The 17,657-nt window shown below is 41.7% G+C and overlaps 1 protein-coding gene across 1 annotated transcript in view; it reads left to right on the plus strand.

The window, feature by feature from the left end:
• LOC119132924 (partitioning defective 3 homolog B-like) overlaps positions 1-5,108 on the plus strand; it is an 82,188-nt gene extending 77,080 nt beyond the window's left edge. Inside the window, exon 24 of the mRNA XM_037268470.1 lies at positions 4,291-5,108. Coding sequence (XP_037124365.1) covers positions 4,291-4,621 — 331 coding nt within the window. The 3' untranslated portion in view covers positions 4,622-5,108. The remainder of the gene's footprint in view (positions 1-4,290) is intronic.
• Positions 5,109-17,657: the final 12,549 nt, after the last annotated feature.

Genomic DNA, 17,657 nt, shown 5'->3' on the forward strand with positions numbered 1-17,657 from the left:
TACTTTATTTTTTTCATTCTACCACGACCAATTTGACTTTTATTTTACTTGACTGCACAGTGCTTAGTGCACAGATACCAATTTGACACAATGGAGGAGACTACGATATTCAACAACCTCTTGCAGACAAAGGGGTGAGTGCATATTTTATCTATTCAGAGGACTGCAGAAAGGTTTTATTCAAAGCTACATCTTTTTGACCTGCTTCTGAACAAAGCCACGGAATTTAGGTTTCATTTTAATTCGTATTTGGATCAAACTAAGCATAAGCACACTAGAGACGGGGGGAAAAATCGATATTGCAATATACTTTTTGCCCCTCTGTTGGAATAACTAATTGATACACCAACGGAAAATAACAGTATTTTATGACGATACGCATAATAGATTCACCCCATTGTCACGGTCGGTACTTAATGTCTCTTGTTCTGTTTGTCCTGTAAATCCTGTAATCATGTAAATAGTAGTAAAGTAGGCAGAAGCCGTGGCTGGCGAAAAAGAGCGAATGCAAAGACCCACCTGCAGAGTTTAACTCAAAATTGTGGAGACTCTTTGGCTATTAGAAGACAGATGACGGAAAAACACTAGATCAAAAATATACAATCTGCAAGAACTGTTTTCCAAAATGTAACAGCAACACTAAAAATCTACAAAGTCACTTCATTGGCTTTTACGACGAACTGCACAAAGGCAAACAAGTCATCTTACAATCACTACTGCGAAGATGTTCTCCTTTGGGTCACCGAGAATAAAAACATTTGTTGCATAATTTTGGTGCATTTTGGCAAAATACTTTAAAGAAATACATTTCCAATTGCATGTCGATCTGATGCTGTCAGTACGTCTGGTAGCCACTCAGTGATATTAGAATAACGTGATGCCTCTAAGTCAACAAAGAGTAAACTCCCGACTGTCCGGTCACAAACAATACAGTCATCGGAATGATAAGACTGTAGATAAGCCGCAAACATGTCACTGCCGATAACTTTTAGACCCGCGAAATAGGTAAATTTCACAATCGTGTGATTATATTTTTATAATGGATTTCTTTGGAATTCTCATGTCTCATGAAAACCCCACGATTTGGAAATTAGGGCCAACCTCAGACTTAACCGAATTTCACCACTTTGCTGCTTGGGCACATCATTCCAGGTGTCAGAAGCCTAGACAGGACCATTGCCGCATCTTGAAAGAACATAAAAACGGCGCGTAAAGGATCGACTTAAGCACAAACGGTTCATAATGAAAACATATGCAGGGATTATGGACTTTGAGTTCCCATGCTGTGCCATAACTCTTTCTTATTGACTGACCAGTTTTGAAGGTGTTCCGAGACAGCCATGTTTGTCCAGCTAACCGCATTTGAGCTCACGGGGTCGGTGGTAGGAAATGAAAAGTCTTTTGCTGGCTTTGAGACGCCTGTGGTGCTACCTGTTTACAATAATACTGCCATTCCATAAATCCTCCCGCCCGCATTTGTATGTCTCCTCTGTTTATGTCTGCCTTTCTGCATCCCTTTTTCCACAAGTCCTGAGCTAGGGAAAATAGAATCATGGCATTGGAAAGAAGTCAAAAAGTAAACCCCCGACATTCATTTTTAGCCTAAATAGAAGCAAGTAGAATAGCGTGTAGGCATGTGGCGAACTTAATATGAACTGTCAAGCTTCGAGGAAACTCGACACGAGCTGCTACAGCAACTGAGCCTTTCTGCGTTTATGGACAGAGAAGTCCATCTGTTTCTGTCATTAACGACAATGTAACAGATTTTCTTCTGTTGCACAATCACTCTCCTTTGTCCCGAGTATGACCTCTGACTACCTATGTTCCTCCCCACTCTCAATACAGAGACGACTATGGCTAATAGTGTTTCTAGAGTTGGCCGCCGTAATGGCTTCCATGGCGCTCACCCTGGTTGGTGTCATTGGTGCTTGTGTAATTCAACTGAACTTCATTGTGTGCTTTCAAGGTTTGTTATGTATGTGGAGTCTGAAGAAGAACTCAATTTGGGGTAATAAATCTGATGAACGGAAGCATGAACTCATTCCAGAGGCAACCATACCAGTGGACGTGTCTAGTTGATGTCAAAATTTAACATATTGCCCTTAAATTGTTTGCATTTGGGGTGTGTCTGATCCCTTAACTTGACTTGTAGGTTAGTGGTGTTCACATATGCATCTATAATGCATCCACATGTTCCCTTCATCTCTGCAATTCATTGATTAAACATGCAAATCTCATGTTGTCGAGAAACATGGACGCGTGTATTGGCAGTCACTTTGGTGAGTGAGTACGTTCATATGTTTCATTATGTTTACATGTGCGTAAATTCGTTCCAATTCATTCCTCCCACGTGAAAAACGTACGTCAGACTTTGTGCATAGAGTGAATAATTGCCTGTCTCTTGATGTTTGTCCAGTCATTTACTGCTAACCCCTTGCACAGGATAAGCACACATCCAAAAGGAAGGATGGGTGAAGCCAAGAACATACAACTTAACGGACTGGCATAACAGTTCACTAAGAGGTCCTCAACAGAATAAGTTTGCATGTCCTACTTGTTGATTAAATATGGAGTGAAATAAATTCCAAATGAATAAGTGCAATATAGATCTACTGATAGACTGGATTCACAGCTGAGAGTCTAAATAGTCCCTTGAGAGTAGACTAAAGATGGCCTCGAACAGCTGCGGAGTGACCTGGTGGTTAGCACATCCATCTCACAGTTCTGAGCTTCGGGGTTTGGAGCTCTTTTCAAATTGTTTTGCTGAGGGTTTTTCCAGGGTTGCATGTGGTGACCCCTTTGTGATTTTTGTTATCAGTGTTTTTTATTTTTCATTTGTTTGCACATTTATCATTATCTAATGAACAGTAACCGCGCACATAATGCAATTTCTAAATGATCATGAGGAAGGGGGGAAAAATGAAAAGTAATTGCCTTCCTCACCCTTGTTAAATTATGAATTAACTATGATTAACTACTTTTTGTAAAACTGAGTGCAATTTCACCAGCTCCACCCAGGCATGATTGCCAGTAGATTTGTTGAATTCAGAAATCACTTCAATTGTACATGTCAGACAAAGTTAAAAAACAAACAAAAGCAACTACATCGCTCAAGGAAACAAATTATCATGCAAATAAATTCAGAGAAACCGAAATCTATATCGTTCATTTTCAAGGTCCCCTTCGGAAAGTCTAACGCCTAACTGTTATGTTGCCTTTCCTGAGCTTTTGTTACGACGAAATTCTTTAGTGCTCTGTAATATTTTTTTTCTGTACTTTCTCTCTCTCCAAGTTTAATCCTGCAGACTTTCTGCTTAAAGTGTTGCATGCACTATAAAAAAAAAACCTATCAATTTCACCCAATAGTTTTTAGGTGTATATGAACTGACTGATTTTTGAAAAAAAAAAGCAGTGACTCATATTTGAATCCTCTTCTTAACTATTGTCATTTGAGACAATCTAAACCGTACATCCTTGTTGAAACATCTTGACATTGCTTGATTTGAGCCGCAGCAGCACATTCAGTGTCTGTGACTCGGCTTCTGCTGAGAGACAAAGCGGCGCTGTTCATTGTCGGGACCACCTGTGTGCACCGACCGCTCTGTATGGGTGGTCAAAACACACACCCACATGCTCCAGCTCACCGCAGTCCAGGAATATCCTGATGGGAAGGCTCAACTCGCCCTAAATCGCCGTCTAATCTGTGGTGAGTGAAGCATTCTAATTGGCCAGTCAACAGGTGCTGAGCCAGACTCAGTCGGGACTGCAGAGCGGAGACGCTTTGGTATGATGGCAAAACAAGGAGAGGCTTCAACTGGGAGGCAATTAGCTTTCGCTAAAGCCCAGTCAGCTTTGTGTGACTCAGCACATATTTTCACTTATGTGAAAAGTGACCACACTATCGAGACAGCTTGGCCATTTTACGCCAGCATCACTTTGTGTATCACATAAGTGCTTGAAAGCAACTCTGACTTTCCCTCTCTTGCCTTTAATGATCAAAAAGCAGGGTGTGGGTGAGTGTGAACGGGTTCGGGGTCGTTTCTGCAAACTGGTTCAGCCCAGCTTCAGAGGTTCTTATTTGTTTATCTTTACAACGTCTTGCAAACAGATACTGGTGGGGCATGTTTGGACAGCAAGCCAAGCAAGCTTGCACAACATAAACAAAACGTTTCCACCCCATGTTGGACAACTCAAAGTTTTTGCAAGCATTCGTAGAATTAATGATTCCAGTCAGCACTTTACAAAGGAGATCAAAATAAGTAGTCAACCCTATCACTTTTTTCCTTTCAGGAGGGACCCATATGATTACCCGTCGCACGCTAGATCTGCACGCAGGGATTACCCCGATCGCTACCGTGACAAAAGTCCGTCCGTCCATCAGGCGGCATCCCACAATCAACGTCATCACACCTCATCTCCCCATGCTGGACGGCACTACCGTACGGCCTCGGGGCAGGACGTTCTTCCCTCCCCCACTACTGGCCGCAGAGGACACCACTATGAGGTAATAGGACACGGAGCAGACGGCTACCGGCAGGCCAGCCCGGATCGCTATGGCTACAGAGACGATCCCAGACAGCCTGATCCGAGACGGAAGAACCCCATGATAGGTGCTGTTTAATTTCAAATTTCTAAGATTATCCTGAGATTTCTTTCAAAAGCAGGCTGTGCTGTATATTTACAAGCATGTGGATGTATTTAAAATATTTTAATATTATAAAATCTGAATGAATTGCATATAGAACAAACTTTTTGTGCTGCATTTCGAATCAATGTTTATTTCCTGACAAACTGGACTTCATTGGGCAGGATGTATAATGAGGACACCTTGACACACTGGAATTGCAGGATGTGAGAATTACAATACAAGAAAAGGAAATGATATCCTTGCAAGTATATATTTTTCCCCAGACAGCATTTAAAGCAGCAATTATATTTGCAAACGAAAGGACTGTTTCTAATAACAATTTGTGGTGTTTATAATAAAATGTTAAACGTTTGATCCAATTCAGACTACTATAAACGACTTTACACACTGTGCCTCTATTGGTTAATTCAACACATTCATTTTTATACAAACATTTTACGTCAATAAATGTGGAATTTATTTCGCTGTGGTTGATTTATTCACACGCATGAATATGTCAAATGTTCACTCTAAGACAACATCATTAGTCATCACTTTATAATAGCCTAATTTCCCAGCACATCATCTCCCATAAATGAGCTCTGTGAGATGACTGATAGAAGTAGCCAGTGTTCTGATAAGGACCAAATCAGCAGTAGCAATTAGATCTCCTCCAGGATGATGATTATGGCCCAATTTGCTCTCCGAACTAAAGATGGCACTGATTGGCAAAATTAGTCCTGAAAGGGAGATAATTACTGTGGAGAGAAGGGCCCCCCGTTTTTTTTTGTTTTTTTTTTTTTCATCATCAGTCTTTAATTAGCTTTCAAGCCAACAGAGCGTAGGCCTCTGTGCCTGTTCGCCAGAACGTTCCTGTCATTAAAACCAACGTCAGCAGCACATCGACAATCAAACAATCACCGTGTTCCAATTCATTTGAACAAAATCAACTCTAACCGCGGCTTCTGTTGGAGAGTAATTGCACTTTGGTGTGTTTTGTGAATTGGTTAGACTAGCAACGAGGTTGAGCTGTTAAAAGTGGGCGGGGTGGGCACGTATGTTTTTTCAACCGTGTTGTGGTAAGCAGCAATTTTTGTAATCAACAAAAATCAATTCCGATAATTTACAATTGGTAAGTCATGAACTAGTACATAAACAAGCCATTTAAATTTTGTATTGATGGGCATTAGAAAGTCTTACGTAATGAGGATCTGAACAGAAGATGCAAAAGCAGCGTTTGGTCTCCACTTTTTTATTTTGCGTTTGGTTTCGCACATATCAGAGAAACTACACGTGTAAAATGTGAGCAACAGATAGTCTGCCTTCTACGTCAATCCAAAAACCACAACGATGGCTGCTAGCAGAACAAATTTTGCCTTTACAATTGTTGGAAGAAGTCCTGTTGGGTTATTAAAGTGGCCAGAGCAGCTGGAAGGCCCAACGCATGGATATGTTTGTTGAATTTCCTGTACTGGCACATGTATGTGAACAGATGTGAGTGGAGTTTTGACCGTGTACTTTTTATATGCGAACGCAACGGTGGCACTATTCAACTTTTACTCAGGAGGACGGTTAAACATTTTTGCATTTCAATATAAATGTTTATATTTTCCTATCTACACAAACTGCACTTTTGACAGAATATTTCAAAGATTTTTTGTTATATCTTATTTCCCAAATAGTTACCACTACAGATATAGTTCCGAAGTTTTATAAATCAAACACTGGCGACTATCCCCATCCCCCAATCCAACGAAACATTTGCTGTATACGTATTTAAATAAACTTGACTTGACTTGACTTGACTGTATGTATAAATATTGCTGCGTTTATGCATAAAGTGAAAATGAGATCTTTAACACTGAGAGACAACCGTCAAATGTTTTCTATTGAAATGTAACGTTGCATACAGACAAGAATGAAATTGTGGCTATGCCTCCGAATTGTGCAATCACATTCAATCCCAAATGACAGGGATCTTTGTCCAGCTGCAAACAGCCAAAAAACACTGTGCAATAAAACACAACATCCCACAGGAGATGTTTGTGGTTTTCCAATAAACCCCGATAACATTTGAAAGTGCTTCTGATTTATTCAACATGTAGGGCAATAACATTAGCACTGACATGGGGCAGCTAATGAGACATCTGATTGAAAAAATCCCATCTATGCTCAAAAATCGTTCAGCAAATCAAAATGGGTGGGAAATCTTAATGGCTCTTGCCTGATCACAAAATTTGAAAATATGCTGTTTCAAATTTTACTCCAAGCAAGACAGGGAATTGTTCCAAAATGTGGTTTCAAAAAAAAACACCCGATGCATCAGCGGAGCCTCATTTCCTGCTGTGGAGGACATCTACAGGAAATGTTCTCTCAGGAGTTTAATTCTACGTCAGACAACCAAAATACAACACAATGTCATGGAACAAAAGTTACAATTTGGGAAAATGTATGTCAGTGCTTCTAATTGTGTTTGAGCCAGCAGGAAAGAAGTGACGGGTCCAAATTCCTCTGTTTTTATTTTCGGCATCTTCTCAAGTTTAGCCCATGAGAAGAGAAAAATGCCGTTTCAGCGGTTCATTGAGCTCAAATGGTAAGTGTTTGCTCCACTTTCCCATCCGTGTCAATCTTGTTTTGGTTCTGAATATTGAAATGACACTAATAAATCATTGAGCACATCTCACAAACATAAAAGAATTCAGACAGAATTGAAATTCTAGTTGGAATCTGAATATTTGTGTTTCCTTCTTGTGTTGCGGTGGTAGCTGCCTGGTTAAATGGCACACCTCGGGACGCTGAAAAAAGGAAAGAACAAGAAGCTGTGCCCCAGGTCGGTTTGCTCTGAGTCATGGGCGAATTCTGTCCAACACCTTACCTTGTTAGCATGTGTCAATCAAACATCATGCTCCAGGGAGGCCTGAGTGGATGGCTGAAGCACTTATCTCTCCCTCACACAGTTGCCAAAACGACAGGGAGGGGAGGAGGAGTCTCTTGAGTGCACGTCGGGATACCTCACCCTCAAAATGCACAATGAAGTTCCAGGCGAGCACCTGCGTTGACCTCGACCTTCTTCGTTCATCTTCTTCATTAAAGGTACATTCCACCGCGTTGGCCCGCCATCCCTCTGTCCTTCACCTGCTGCCGTTGATTTCATTTCAGCCCTCATTAAAATGACGCAAACCCGGTCTGAGCGGACCTTTTCGTTTAATTATACCATTCATTAAACCCCCGCCATCAAGTCCACATGGGAATATCTGGCGCCCGGCGTGTTTTTAAAGTGCCCGAATATGGAGATTGGTACTGTCATGGATTGCTCTTGCCAGCTAGCCTGCCCTTCACCCACCTCATCCACTTTCATGTCTGCCACACGCGGCCTCACTCAACTTGGAGGGTGCTCCTTCAGCTACCGTGTTTGTTTGTTATTGTTCAACAGCTGTGAAATTGGATTTCCACAGTTGGCCTGATATTAGAAATTATTTCATATCCTGTGCAATATTCTTGCTTGGTTTCTCACCTTGCGCTTTGTTTAAAGGTTCCATTTTTACATCATACCGGAGGAGGGGGTTGATTTGGTAGATTTATCCCTCAATGCAATGTTGCCGTTTGGCTCTGGGTCGCCCACACATGGTCTTTTTACACCAGCTGTCACCATGGAAACGTGGTCCACCTTTCCTGCGCAGCACCCCCTTTCCGAGCTGATGACATCGTGGTGGCAACACAAAAAGGTTGATTTGTGCATTGTGCTAAGACAAATTGCTTGCTGGGAACGCATCTTAATTTGTGGAACATGTCTGATTGTCCATTGTTGACATTTGGCATCCTTACTTGCGGTACAGTTGGCACATGAGGATTTCTTGCCAACCGGAGGTTAGAAACAATCACGTCTTGGTTAATCCTACCACTTTTTTTTTTTTTTTTTTGTCGCCTTCTTTACCTTTTAGAGGCATCATACTTTCCCAACAGCGCCTTTCTGAGTCTCTTCTTTTAACCTGCCAGCTTTCTTTTTATCTCAACAATGACGTGCGCACTGTGCGACTAACCTGAGCCTCGTGCCCTGGGAACAGCTGAAGGCCGTGACCCCCCCACACTCGACTCCCCCCACCCATCAGGCCAGAGAAGAAACACACAACAAGAAATGAACCAATGACAGGCATTTATTGTGCATGTGAACAGAACATTGTAGATGTCTCCTGAAGCTTTGACACCGCTTGTGTCTGTTATGCTTGTCACATTTTCTGTCAGGTGTACACACACAGTCTTGCAAGTGTGTGTGTGAGATGGTTGTAAAATTGGTGCCCTTCCCATACAGATGTCAGGTGTTTACTCGGTGGTCGGGGTAGCGTGGATGTCACAAGTGTTGGGTTGCCGTGGGTGTAATGTGTCTGTCTCCATTGGCCCACATATAGCGCAGTGCAGAGAGGCCAAGTGGAATTACATGCTGCTTATTTTCCATGTCTGATATATTGTCTTCACTTTGCAACGCTGCACAAGTTTGATATCCATCACGACTCCTTTTCTTAGCTATGAACTTTTAAGCAGGCCTCTTCGTGAATGCTACTGACGCTCCAGTTTGTCATTTATTCATATGTGCAATGCGTGAGAAGAATGAAGGTGATAAAATTTGTATTTATGCAAATCATAATAATAATCAGCCCGGTCACATTTTGCCAAGATGGATAGATATGGTTGAAAACAAAATGGAGCCTCATTGGAAAGTCAACTTTACAGCCAGCAGTGTAATCTATCCAAGCATTCCTTCCAGGCTATGCCAAACAGCCTGCTGAATATGAGCCGAGCACCCATTAGATCTCTGTGTTCTATCTCTCAAAACACACACACACACACACACGCGCACACACAGCTGCCAAATTCATTAGTGCAAAATGTCCTGCTCGCCATATGAGAACCTCTCTGCAGTGACATTGCTTCCACAACCATGCATCTGTATTTCACACACACATGGACACGCACACTCTATTAAGGAAAGTCACTGCAGTTTGCTTATACTGAAGCAGGTTACACACTTACCACTATTTGGGAAAATTGTGTTCCCCCCTTCCTGGTCAGTTACTTGAGGCCGGATTATTGATCATGTGTTGAGTTTTTTTTTTTTTTTCCCCCCTTGACCAATCTGCTCAGAAAGCCGTCGAGAGTGACAATCCTATTTGTTGAACCTGTTTAATATTTACAATGGCAAATCCTTATGTGTGTGGTCACTACCAAGGTCATAGCCTAGCGTCTTCTATTTATTCTTCTCCTACAACATCTTCTTCTTTTTTTTTTGCAGTCCTTATTTCTTACAAATCGATTCATATGTATTTAAAAAAAAAAATGGTCGTACTTGTACTGAAGTGACGTTGGCAAGTAAAGAACCTCTTCAATTGTAACGTTGTTAAAAAGCAAGGTGAATAATGAATTCATCTAAATGACAAAACTCCATGCAGGAGGTATTTCGTTCAATTTATTGTCAAACCGCAGCCTTTTGTTTTATTCTTTTTCCAGACACATGATTTTACAATTTTATGCATGCACACTCACACACAAATAATGCTGCTATTCCTCCTTGGGCCTCTTGAAAGATGCTAGAAAACATTAAATTATCATCATGATTAGAGATTTAGGTAAAAAAAAAAAAAATCGTGCATGTAGCTGCCGCTTCACATCTTTCCCTCTGGGCGCGACCTTCATCCGTTACCCTCTGCCACCTTTTTCCATTGCCTTATTCACATTCACTCTCCCAGATGAGCACTGATAGGAAGGAAATGAGAGCCACATACATGCACACACACACACACACACACACACACACACACACACACACACACACACACACACACACAGCACAAGTCATAAGAAATGTATTTTATTTTTTTTCAAATGTGCAAGCTGCAACTCTTCCTGACTTTTAGTCACCCCGCTGACCTCTTCCCTTTATTAAAATTCACACTCCCTGGCAGTCACAGTGTGCAGTCACCTTGGGAGTCGCACAGTCTTTCCCTGCAGATAAAAATGATGACTCGTCTCTCTCTCGCACACACAGGCTAGCGCTGTCCTCGTGCCCACTCACACTGTGGATTTCCCCTGTAAACAGCAGTACTGATGACCTGCTCACCCGACCTCCCGCTGAGCTCATGTGTTTGTGTAACTGTCCCACTTCAGTCTAGAGCCCGGCAAGAGATTCCCTGTGCCAAGCCTGTCAGAACCCCCCCCCCCCCCACACACACACACACACGTATTCATCAGTTTGCAATAATAGAATAATGCTGCCTTGGAGGAATCAAATAGTGAATGAAAGTTACATGGATATAAAAAAATATATATATATATAATAAATAATTAATTAATTAATTCATAAAAGTGAAATAAAAAACAAATATTAAAAAATCTAAATAAAAGATTACATTTATAAAGATATGCACAAAAATAAATTCCCCATAGGTGGATTTCAGGGGAAATAAAAAGTTAAATGGACCCTTGCAGATTTCATTGTAATATATAATAACCTGTGAATAATTCAACTCACAAAAAGCCTCTCGGAAAGCATTGCGTTTGCATATCCCAGTAAGTTATAAAACTAAAAAAAAAACACAGACAGATGTGAGAGAAACGGCACTTTAGCCTCTGCGTAAAAAAATATGTTTAGAGACAAATAAAGCCACCATTAATTCAAATTTGTGGTAAATGTACTTTTTATATGTTTTGCGCTTTTCCACCGACAAGGTCACCGAAATGCTTCAGCACTGTTTCATCACTCACCTTCTCGTGACACAACATCCGGAGCAATGTTCAATATCTCACTTAAGGACACTGGGCAGGGATCAAACTCACAACCTCTGGGTTAGGAGACGACCACTCTCGCCCTGAGCAACACTACCAATGTGTTAGCTCCAGCACTGGTCAAGTTGAATGTAAAATTTGTCATTTTTCATGATTCGGCGAACATCCCAATCCAACCCCTTTGCTGAAAATAACTTCAGCACTGGTGTGTCTACACAGATGAATTTTAATGTGCGTGATGCTTGAAACTCATCATGCATGTGCTCTCCTCATCCCGCAGCGGCCCCGCCTCCACACCATCTCGTTTCCTCTCTGGCGGTGGCGGCATATTGATGTGGCGCGTGAAGGTTAAGCCGACGGTTTAGTGTCCAGGCGTCCGTGACATTCCGCCTCGCCGGGCCGTAATTGACTCGTCAGCGTGAGTATCGGTTCAACCTCGGCTCACCTGCTCCTCTCGTGTCCGTTGGGCTCGTGATTGACAAGTTGCTCTTTTAGTCCAACTCGAGAGTTTTGCTGGTGTTTCTTCCTCTCTTCTTTTCATCTAGTTTGTCTTCAGAGCTCCGTCATTTTCCGTAGTTTCATCATCCTCAGATGGGACTTCCTCTGTTCTGTGTCGGAACGTCACGTTAGCGGTACAGACGTTACACAACTCTGTGGAAGGCAGCTGGAGTTCTCAGGAAAGTTTGCTGCTCATGCTCCAGGCATGCCGTTCTGCATTTGGCTCGATTTCAAGCGTCTACTCCTGCACATTCACCCTGGTATGGAAGCATAGTCTTTCTAAAACGGATGTCGATGGGGCTACTTCGTGGCCACTCTGGAGTCAAAAACCCGATTCAGCAGCGAGCACATCCCATCATGACCTCACTCACAACACTCATTACATTTTAATCAGCTTTCTCCACGTCCTTTCTAAGGCACCGTCTCCAAAAACTGTCTACCGCTGTCAGAGATCTAAGAAGCAGATTAAATCATGTTCTTGGTCATTTGAGACATTTTAGCAGCTTTTGTTTCAAAGAAGGCAATAACGGGTAGAAATTCGACGTTTGCTTTCCTTGGCCTTTCTGACTAAATACGAAGCAAGCTTGACATTGATTTGTTGTCTCCTCAATGTCTGATGTTGTCACACCTCAACCACTTTGGTGTAATGATGTTGGACCATTTGCTATTCTGGGCTCCCGTTTTGTGTTTGTTCCTATCATGGAAGCGGCGCTGCGGAAGGGGAATAATGAAGCGGGCCTGTAAATAATGAATCAAAGGATGCGCCGCTTCAATTAAGAGCCATTTACAGCCTGGTGTTCATGGCATCTTTGGGAAACATGGCGTATATCCTTGAATGAATCACTCATGACAGCATAACATCACCTCTGATATGAAAATGAGCTGGCTATAAACCACACTGACATGTCACACTAATTGCTCTTTGACAGCTACACACACACACACACACATATATGATCGTGCCTCCAAAATGTCTGTGTTGCAAAGATAATAGCATGGGACCGGCACACTAATAGCATCTCTATTTTTAGCGTGCCACATAGCATGACAGCAACTGGTGTGCTCTGCTGTAAAGTTATGTGGCTGGATGCAGGTCATTAAAAAAGGCAATGTGGAGCGCAGTAAAGCAAAGTGTTTTTTTTTTTCTTTCAATCAGCAGTGGATTTTGTTTCTGTCTGAACAGTAATCAGCCAGTTGCATGTTTTATTGTGTACTGTGCTTGACTATGCACAATGGTTAACAGCGTCCAGCATGACGTTAGGGTTAGGGTTGCGTGTTCTGTTTACCATTAATAAAGAATGGAAAAAAAGATTGTAGTCAAGAATGTTGCATTTCCATCACTGTGGGAAAAATATTCTAAATCAGAGTGTCTTGGAAAAAAAATTGCATTCCACCTTAAATCTCACTGCATTGGACTACATGTGAACTCATTTCCTAAAGCTCTCCCATAATCGTCCCCAGTCTCCGGTGTGTCAATGCAAGGCCTTTCAACTCCGAGCCCGTCGATTTGAATTTTTATCATCCCAACTTTGTCTTTGCGCACAATGCTCGCTTTGCTTTTATCTGTGAGGAGCTAGCACAAAGGATTTTGTCTTTAAAACATTTCCAGAGATGCAAATATTCACATTTTGAAAGCTTGGACAGAAAAGCAGCCTGCTCATGAGGATGACCTCGCTATTGTTTACAGCAGCTGCCAGCTCATTGTGTATGCATCGTCTGTGTGCATTGTTGATCAGCTCACTTGCACACAGCAGAAAATGGCAATTCCGGTTCTATAGTCTCCTTATCCGACCTTATTAATTGTCGTGCCACTAAAGCTTCCCTAAAAAGCCGAATGTGGATGCAAGAAGCATTTGTCCTCCCAGACCTGCAGATTGTATCGTAAATGGTTCTGTCTCCGCGGCAAATACGACAATCAATGGGGATGCCAGTGTGTTGGGCTTTCTCTCTAGCGGCAAAATAACAAAAAAAAATGAAATTAACCAAAATTGTTTTCTGCCCGGCAGCAGCTGAAACAATTATTTACATTTGGACTGACAGGAGGACAACCACAGATGAGAAATCCAGATCTAGAAAATAAAAATGACCTTCCGGGTGAGGAGAGGTCAAACTGCGTCATGCTTTTTACTTTCCCATCTCTGATGACGACAAACTGCATTTCCAGAAAGTGTGTGTATGTGTGACACCACAAGTGTGATGGGGACACTTGCAAGTTGGAAAGTTGTTGTCACGAGTCAGCAATGTAACCTCATTGTTGACATTACAACACTGCATGACCAACTGGGCTCCAGCTATATTTGGGAGTTAAAGTCCTATAAAAAGAACCTTGAACTATGCCGTGTGCGCACGTGCATGAGCTTGGCATGTTATTTATCCTTTTTGTTATGCGCCTGTCTGTCACAGAATGAGACGAGCCAACCATAGTCGTGGTTTTAGCACAATGGTTGTGGTTTGTGACAGCATCTGATGGACTGGAAGCGTATCGAGCTGAATCTAAGCCCCCCGGCACCAACCATGTGGTCATCATTGATAATGAGCATAACATGCGAACATCTTGTTTAGCAAAACAGGCCTCTCCAAACAATTAGAAGGTACCACCGTGTGACCTTTGGACGCTTGGTGCCCCGGTGCTGGGGATTGGAAATAATGAGTACAGCTGGAGCCGTAACGTCAACTGTACGATTTCGGTGCAGTTTATCTGTCTTGACAATTCAATTTAATTCTGTTCATCTTGTGAAATGGATGATTCTATTATTATATTCGAAGTAACATTTTGGTATTTTCAACTGCCTTAGCAGTTTAATGAGAAGTTTGGGTTAGGGTTGCTTGTTGGGTTTTTTCAAAGGCTTTTTAGATTCAGCAATCCGGTTGGTTAGCCACCAAGTATGACGCATTCAAGGCACAGTTTTGACTCATCGTAAAGTCGCTCGCCACATATTGATTGGGCTTTGTGTGTGGGAATCACTTCATATTTCAAGTGCATCTTTCTTCTTAGTATTGTCTGTGAAATGTAGCTTTTTTTTTTTTTCTTGGGCATAGGCTCATGTGTTGAATCGTAACATGGCAAAAAAAAAACTTTCCAAAGACGGCTGGTTCTTAAACTCATTTTGTTAGCTCGTGACTTTAATACGAGCGACACGTAACCGAAACAACTTTTTATGTGTGAAGCTCGAGTCACAGAGAATTCGGTCACTTTTCAAAATAAAAACATTTTCAGCCTTACCTGATAAATAAAACATAATTGATCTCTTTTTTAATTAATGAAGCACCAAACATGCATTTATTCATTAGCAACACATTCTGATTGAATTGCTAAAATTTGACTTATTTCAAATATCATAAAAAACATGCTCTGCTTCTGAATTGTATGTGTTAGGGTGATGTGCGGGTCCCACAATTTTAAGGTATTTTTATATTTTCAAAGGGATTTAAATAAAATTCACAAGGCTCGGGACTACTCCATGCCTGAATCATTATTATTCTCAAAGTCAAAGTCAAAATTCTTGCTGTATTGGTAACAACTTGTAAGTTCCGCATCATGTTTTTTCTTTTTTTTTACCTGGCTTCTTTTGTCTAAATCCTTGTCTTTAAAGTCTATTTGTGTCATGATGCTCTCTGCTTTCCACAAATCTCGCATCACACACTTGTCTTGCGACAATGCAGATGTTCTGGTTAAAGCTTCCGCATCGACACACACCTCTCAACATTTGCGATGAACAACTCAGAGGCACAATTACAGTACGTGCACACAAATAAATCATGCGCTGTGTTCCAGCCATTGCCATGGCAACTCCAAGCAGTCATCCAAAAACAGCATCAATGTGACAGTTCTTGTCGTTGGGCTGGCTGTCATCCCTTCCTTGGTGTTACTTATCTTCTTCAGCAACCACTTTTTGTGTGCGTGTCATTGGCAGGAGTATTTGATATTGTTCCTGTTTGTTGCACTCATGCAGCCGCTTCAAGATTTAAAAGAAATTTTCGGTTAAACGGTGGTTTGGAATTGTCTTCTGTCTGTCCTTGTTTTTGACCCCACTTGGTTGCACGCCCACTCCATCTGTCCATTACAGACCGAGGTTCCTTTTCCACGTTATGGCCCCTGATTTACATGGCAATTGTGTTTTCGAGCCTTAAAGCCCGTGTCCCACTGAGCGACAAACAATTGCGAGTGTTTTCGATTGCGGCGAAGGTTGTAGCCTTGTCCGAGTTCGTATTGAACATTTGTGAAAGGAGTTGAAAGGTGCCGATCTGGAGAAAGCAGCCTTCAAACTCGAGACACCTGGAGCTCATAAAGAGTGAGGTCCAGAGGTTCCATTGAAAGTTACAAAAATAGTTTGCCATTGCCTCAAACGATTGCAAAGCAAAATATGAAGGAAAAATGAGACTCAAGTGAGGAAAAGCGATTCTTTTCATCAAATTGGCTTTCGCCTTTTTGTTCTTTTACACGAGGGGACATTTATTTTACCAATAAGGATGGCAGGACGAGGACAAAAGGGTGCCCAGGTCTCTAACGAAGGACAGAGAATGGACTGGCAAAATTTGTGACCAGCTCATATTATTTGCGTTCGACAAATCTTTGTTGAAGGAGGGTATGAATGCGTCCCCTCCCCCAGACTTCTGTAGCTAATTTTGTTAAAGACAATTTAAAGGCCATTCAAATCAAAGACCCCCCCCCCCAGACCGCCATTGTTGTTCCTGTTGAAAAGAGACAAAGATAAGGGGTGGTGACTGAGACGAGAAGATAAAGTTAGATCAGTTACTTTCTTTTTCCACACACAAGAGATCAGGGCTCATCACTCCATCATTCCATACACAGAAACAGACCAAAGGCTGGGATTTCATTTCACATATCTGCAAAGAGGAGCAGTGTTAATGGGCAACTGTGTGAATGTCTGGAAGTCTTGCGTCTCTGTTGAGTGCGCGTCAGCACAATCGTGTATCGCTAACCAAACCTGTAAACAATTAAAATGTACCAGGTTAATTCAGAAACTAAATTTAGGAGCGAAATCCACATCGTTTTAGTGAGGAATCAAATTTCTCATCACTGTCTGATTATTAGGTCAGCCAACCAATGTCTGGGGAGGAGCAATAATTTGCTAATTAATTGATAATTCATCCCCCCAAAAAATGTATACAATTATTTGTCTAGACTTTTGCCCGAAGGGGAGAATCCCATTGTGTCAAGTTAGCGGCAAGGGGGTTTAATTTTGGTGTAATCAGATTTATCCTTAACCTCATTTAGTGTAACTCTGCTGGTGGGAGAATAATGTTGGAAATGTGTGCAACCAGTGAGGGAGAATATTCTCTATTTAAATCATTCAAAATTGGGGAAAAAAAATCATGAATTGTTTCTGGTGGTGATTTAACAGAATTCAGAGGAAAAAATAGTCTTGGACATATTCAAGTATTGTGCTCATCTGGAAATTTATAGCCTCAATACTTCAGAAAAATATTTTTTAATAGTCAGAGGCCTTAATTGTTGTAATTTCCAAATGTTCATATTATCTTGAATTGTACAAAATGCTTGGGTGGAAAATGAAAACACCCCAAGCCACGGAAGCCAAGGAACAAAGTAAATAATAAATAAATAATAAAGACAATAAAGTAACACGCATGTCTTGAGCCCCATTAGAGAAGTATGTGCACACACACACACACACACACACACCTGCGCTCAGGCACACACATGTGCAAACACGTGCACACAAACACATTTCCGCTCCGATGGGCAGTAGCTCATTAGGTCGGGTAGTGCAGG

Source organism: Syngnathus acus, chromosome 2 (genome assembly GCF_901709675.1).
Source record: "Syngnathus acus chromosome 2, fSynAcu1.2, whole genome shotgun sequence".
In the NCBI taxonomy this organism is placed as follows: domain Eukaryota; kingdom Metazoa; phylum Chordata; class Actinopteri; order Syngnathiformes; family Syngnathidae; genus Syngnathus; species Syngnathus acus.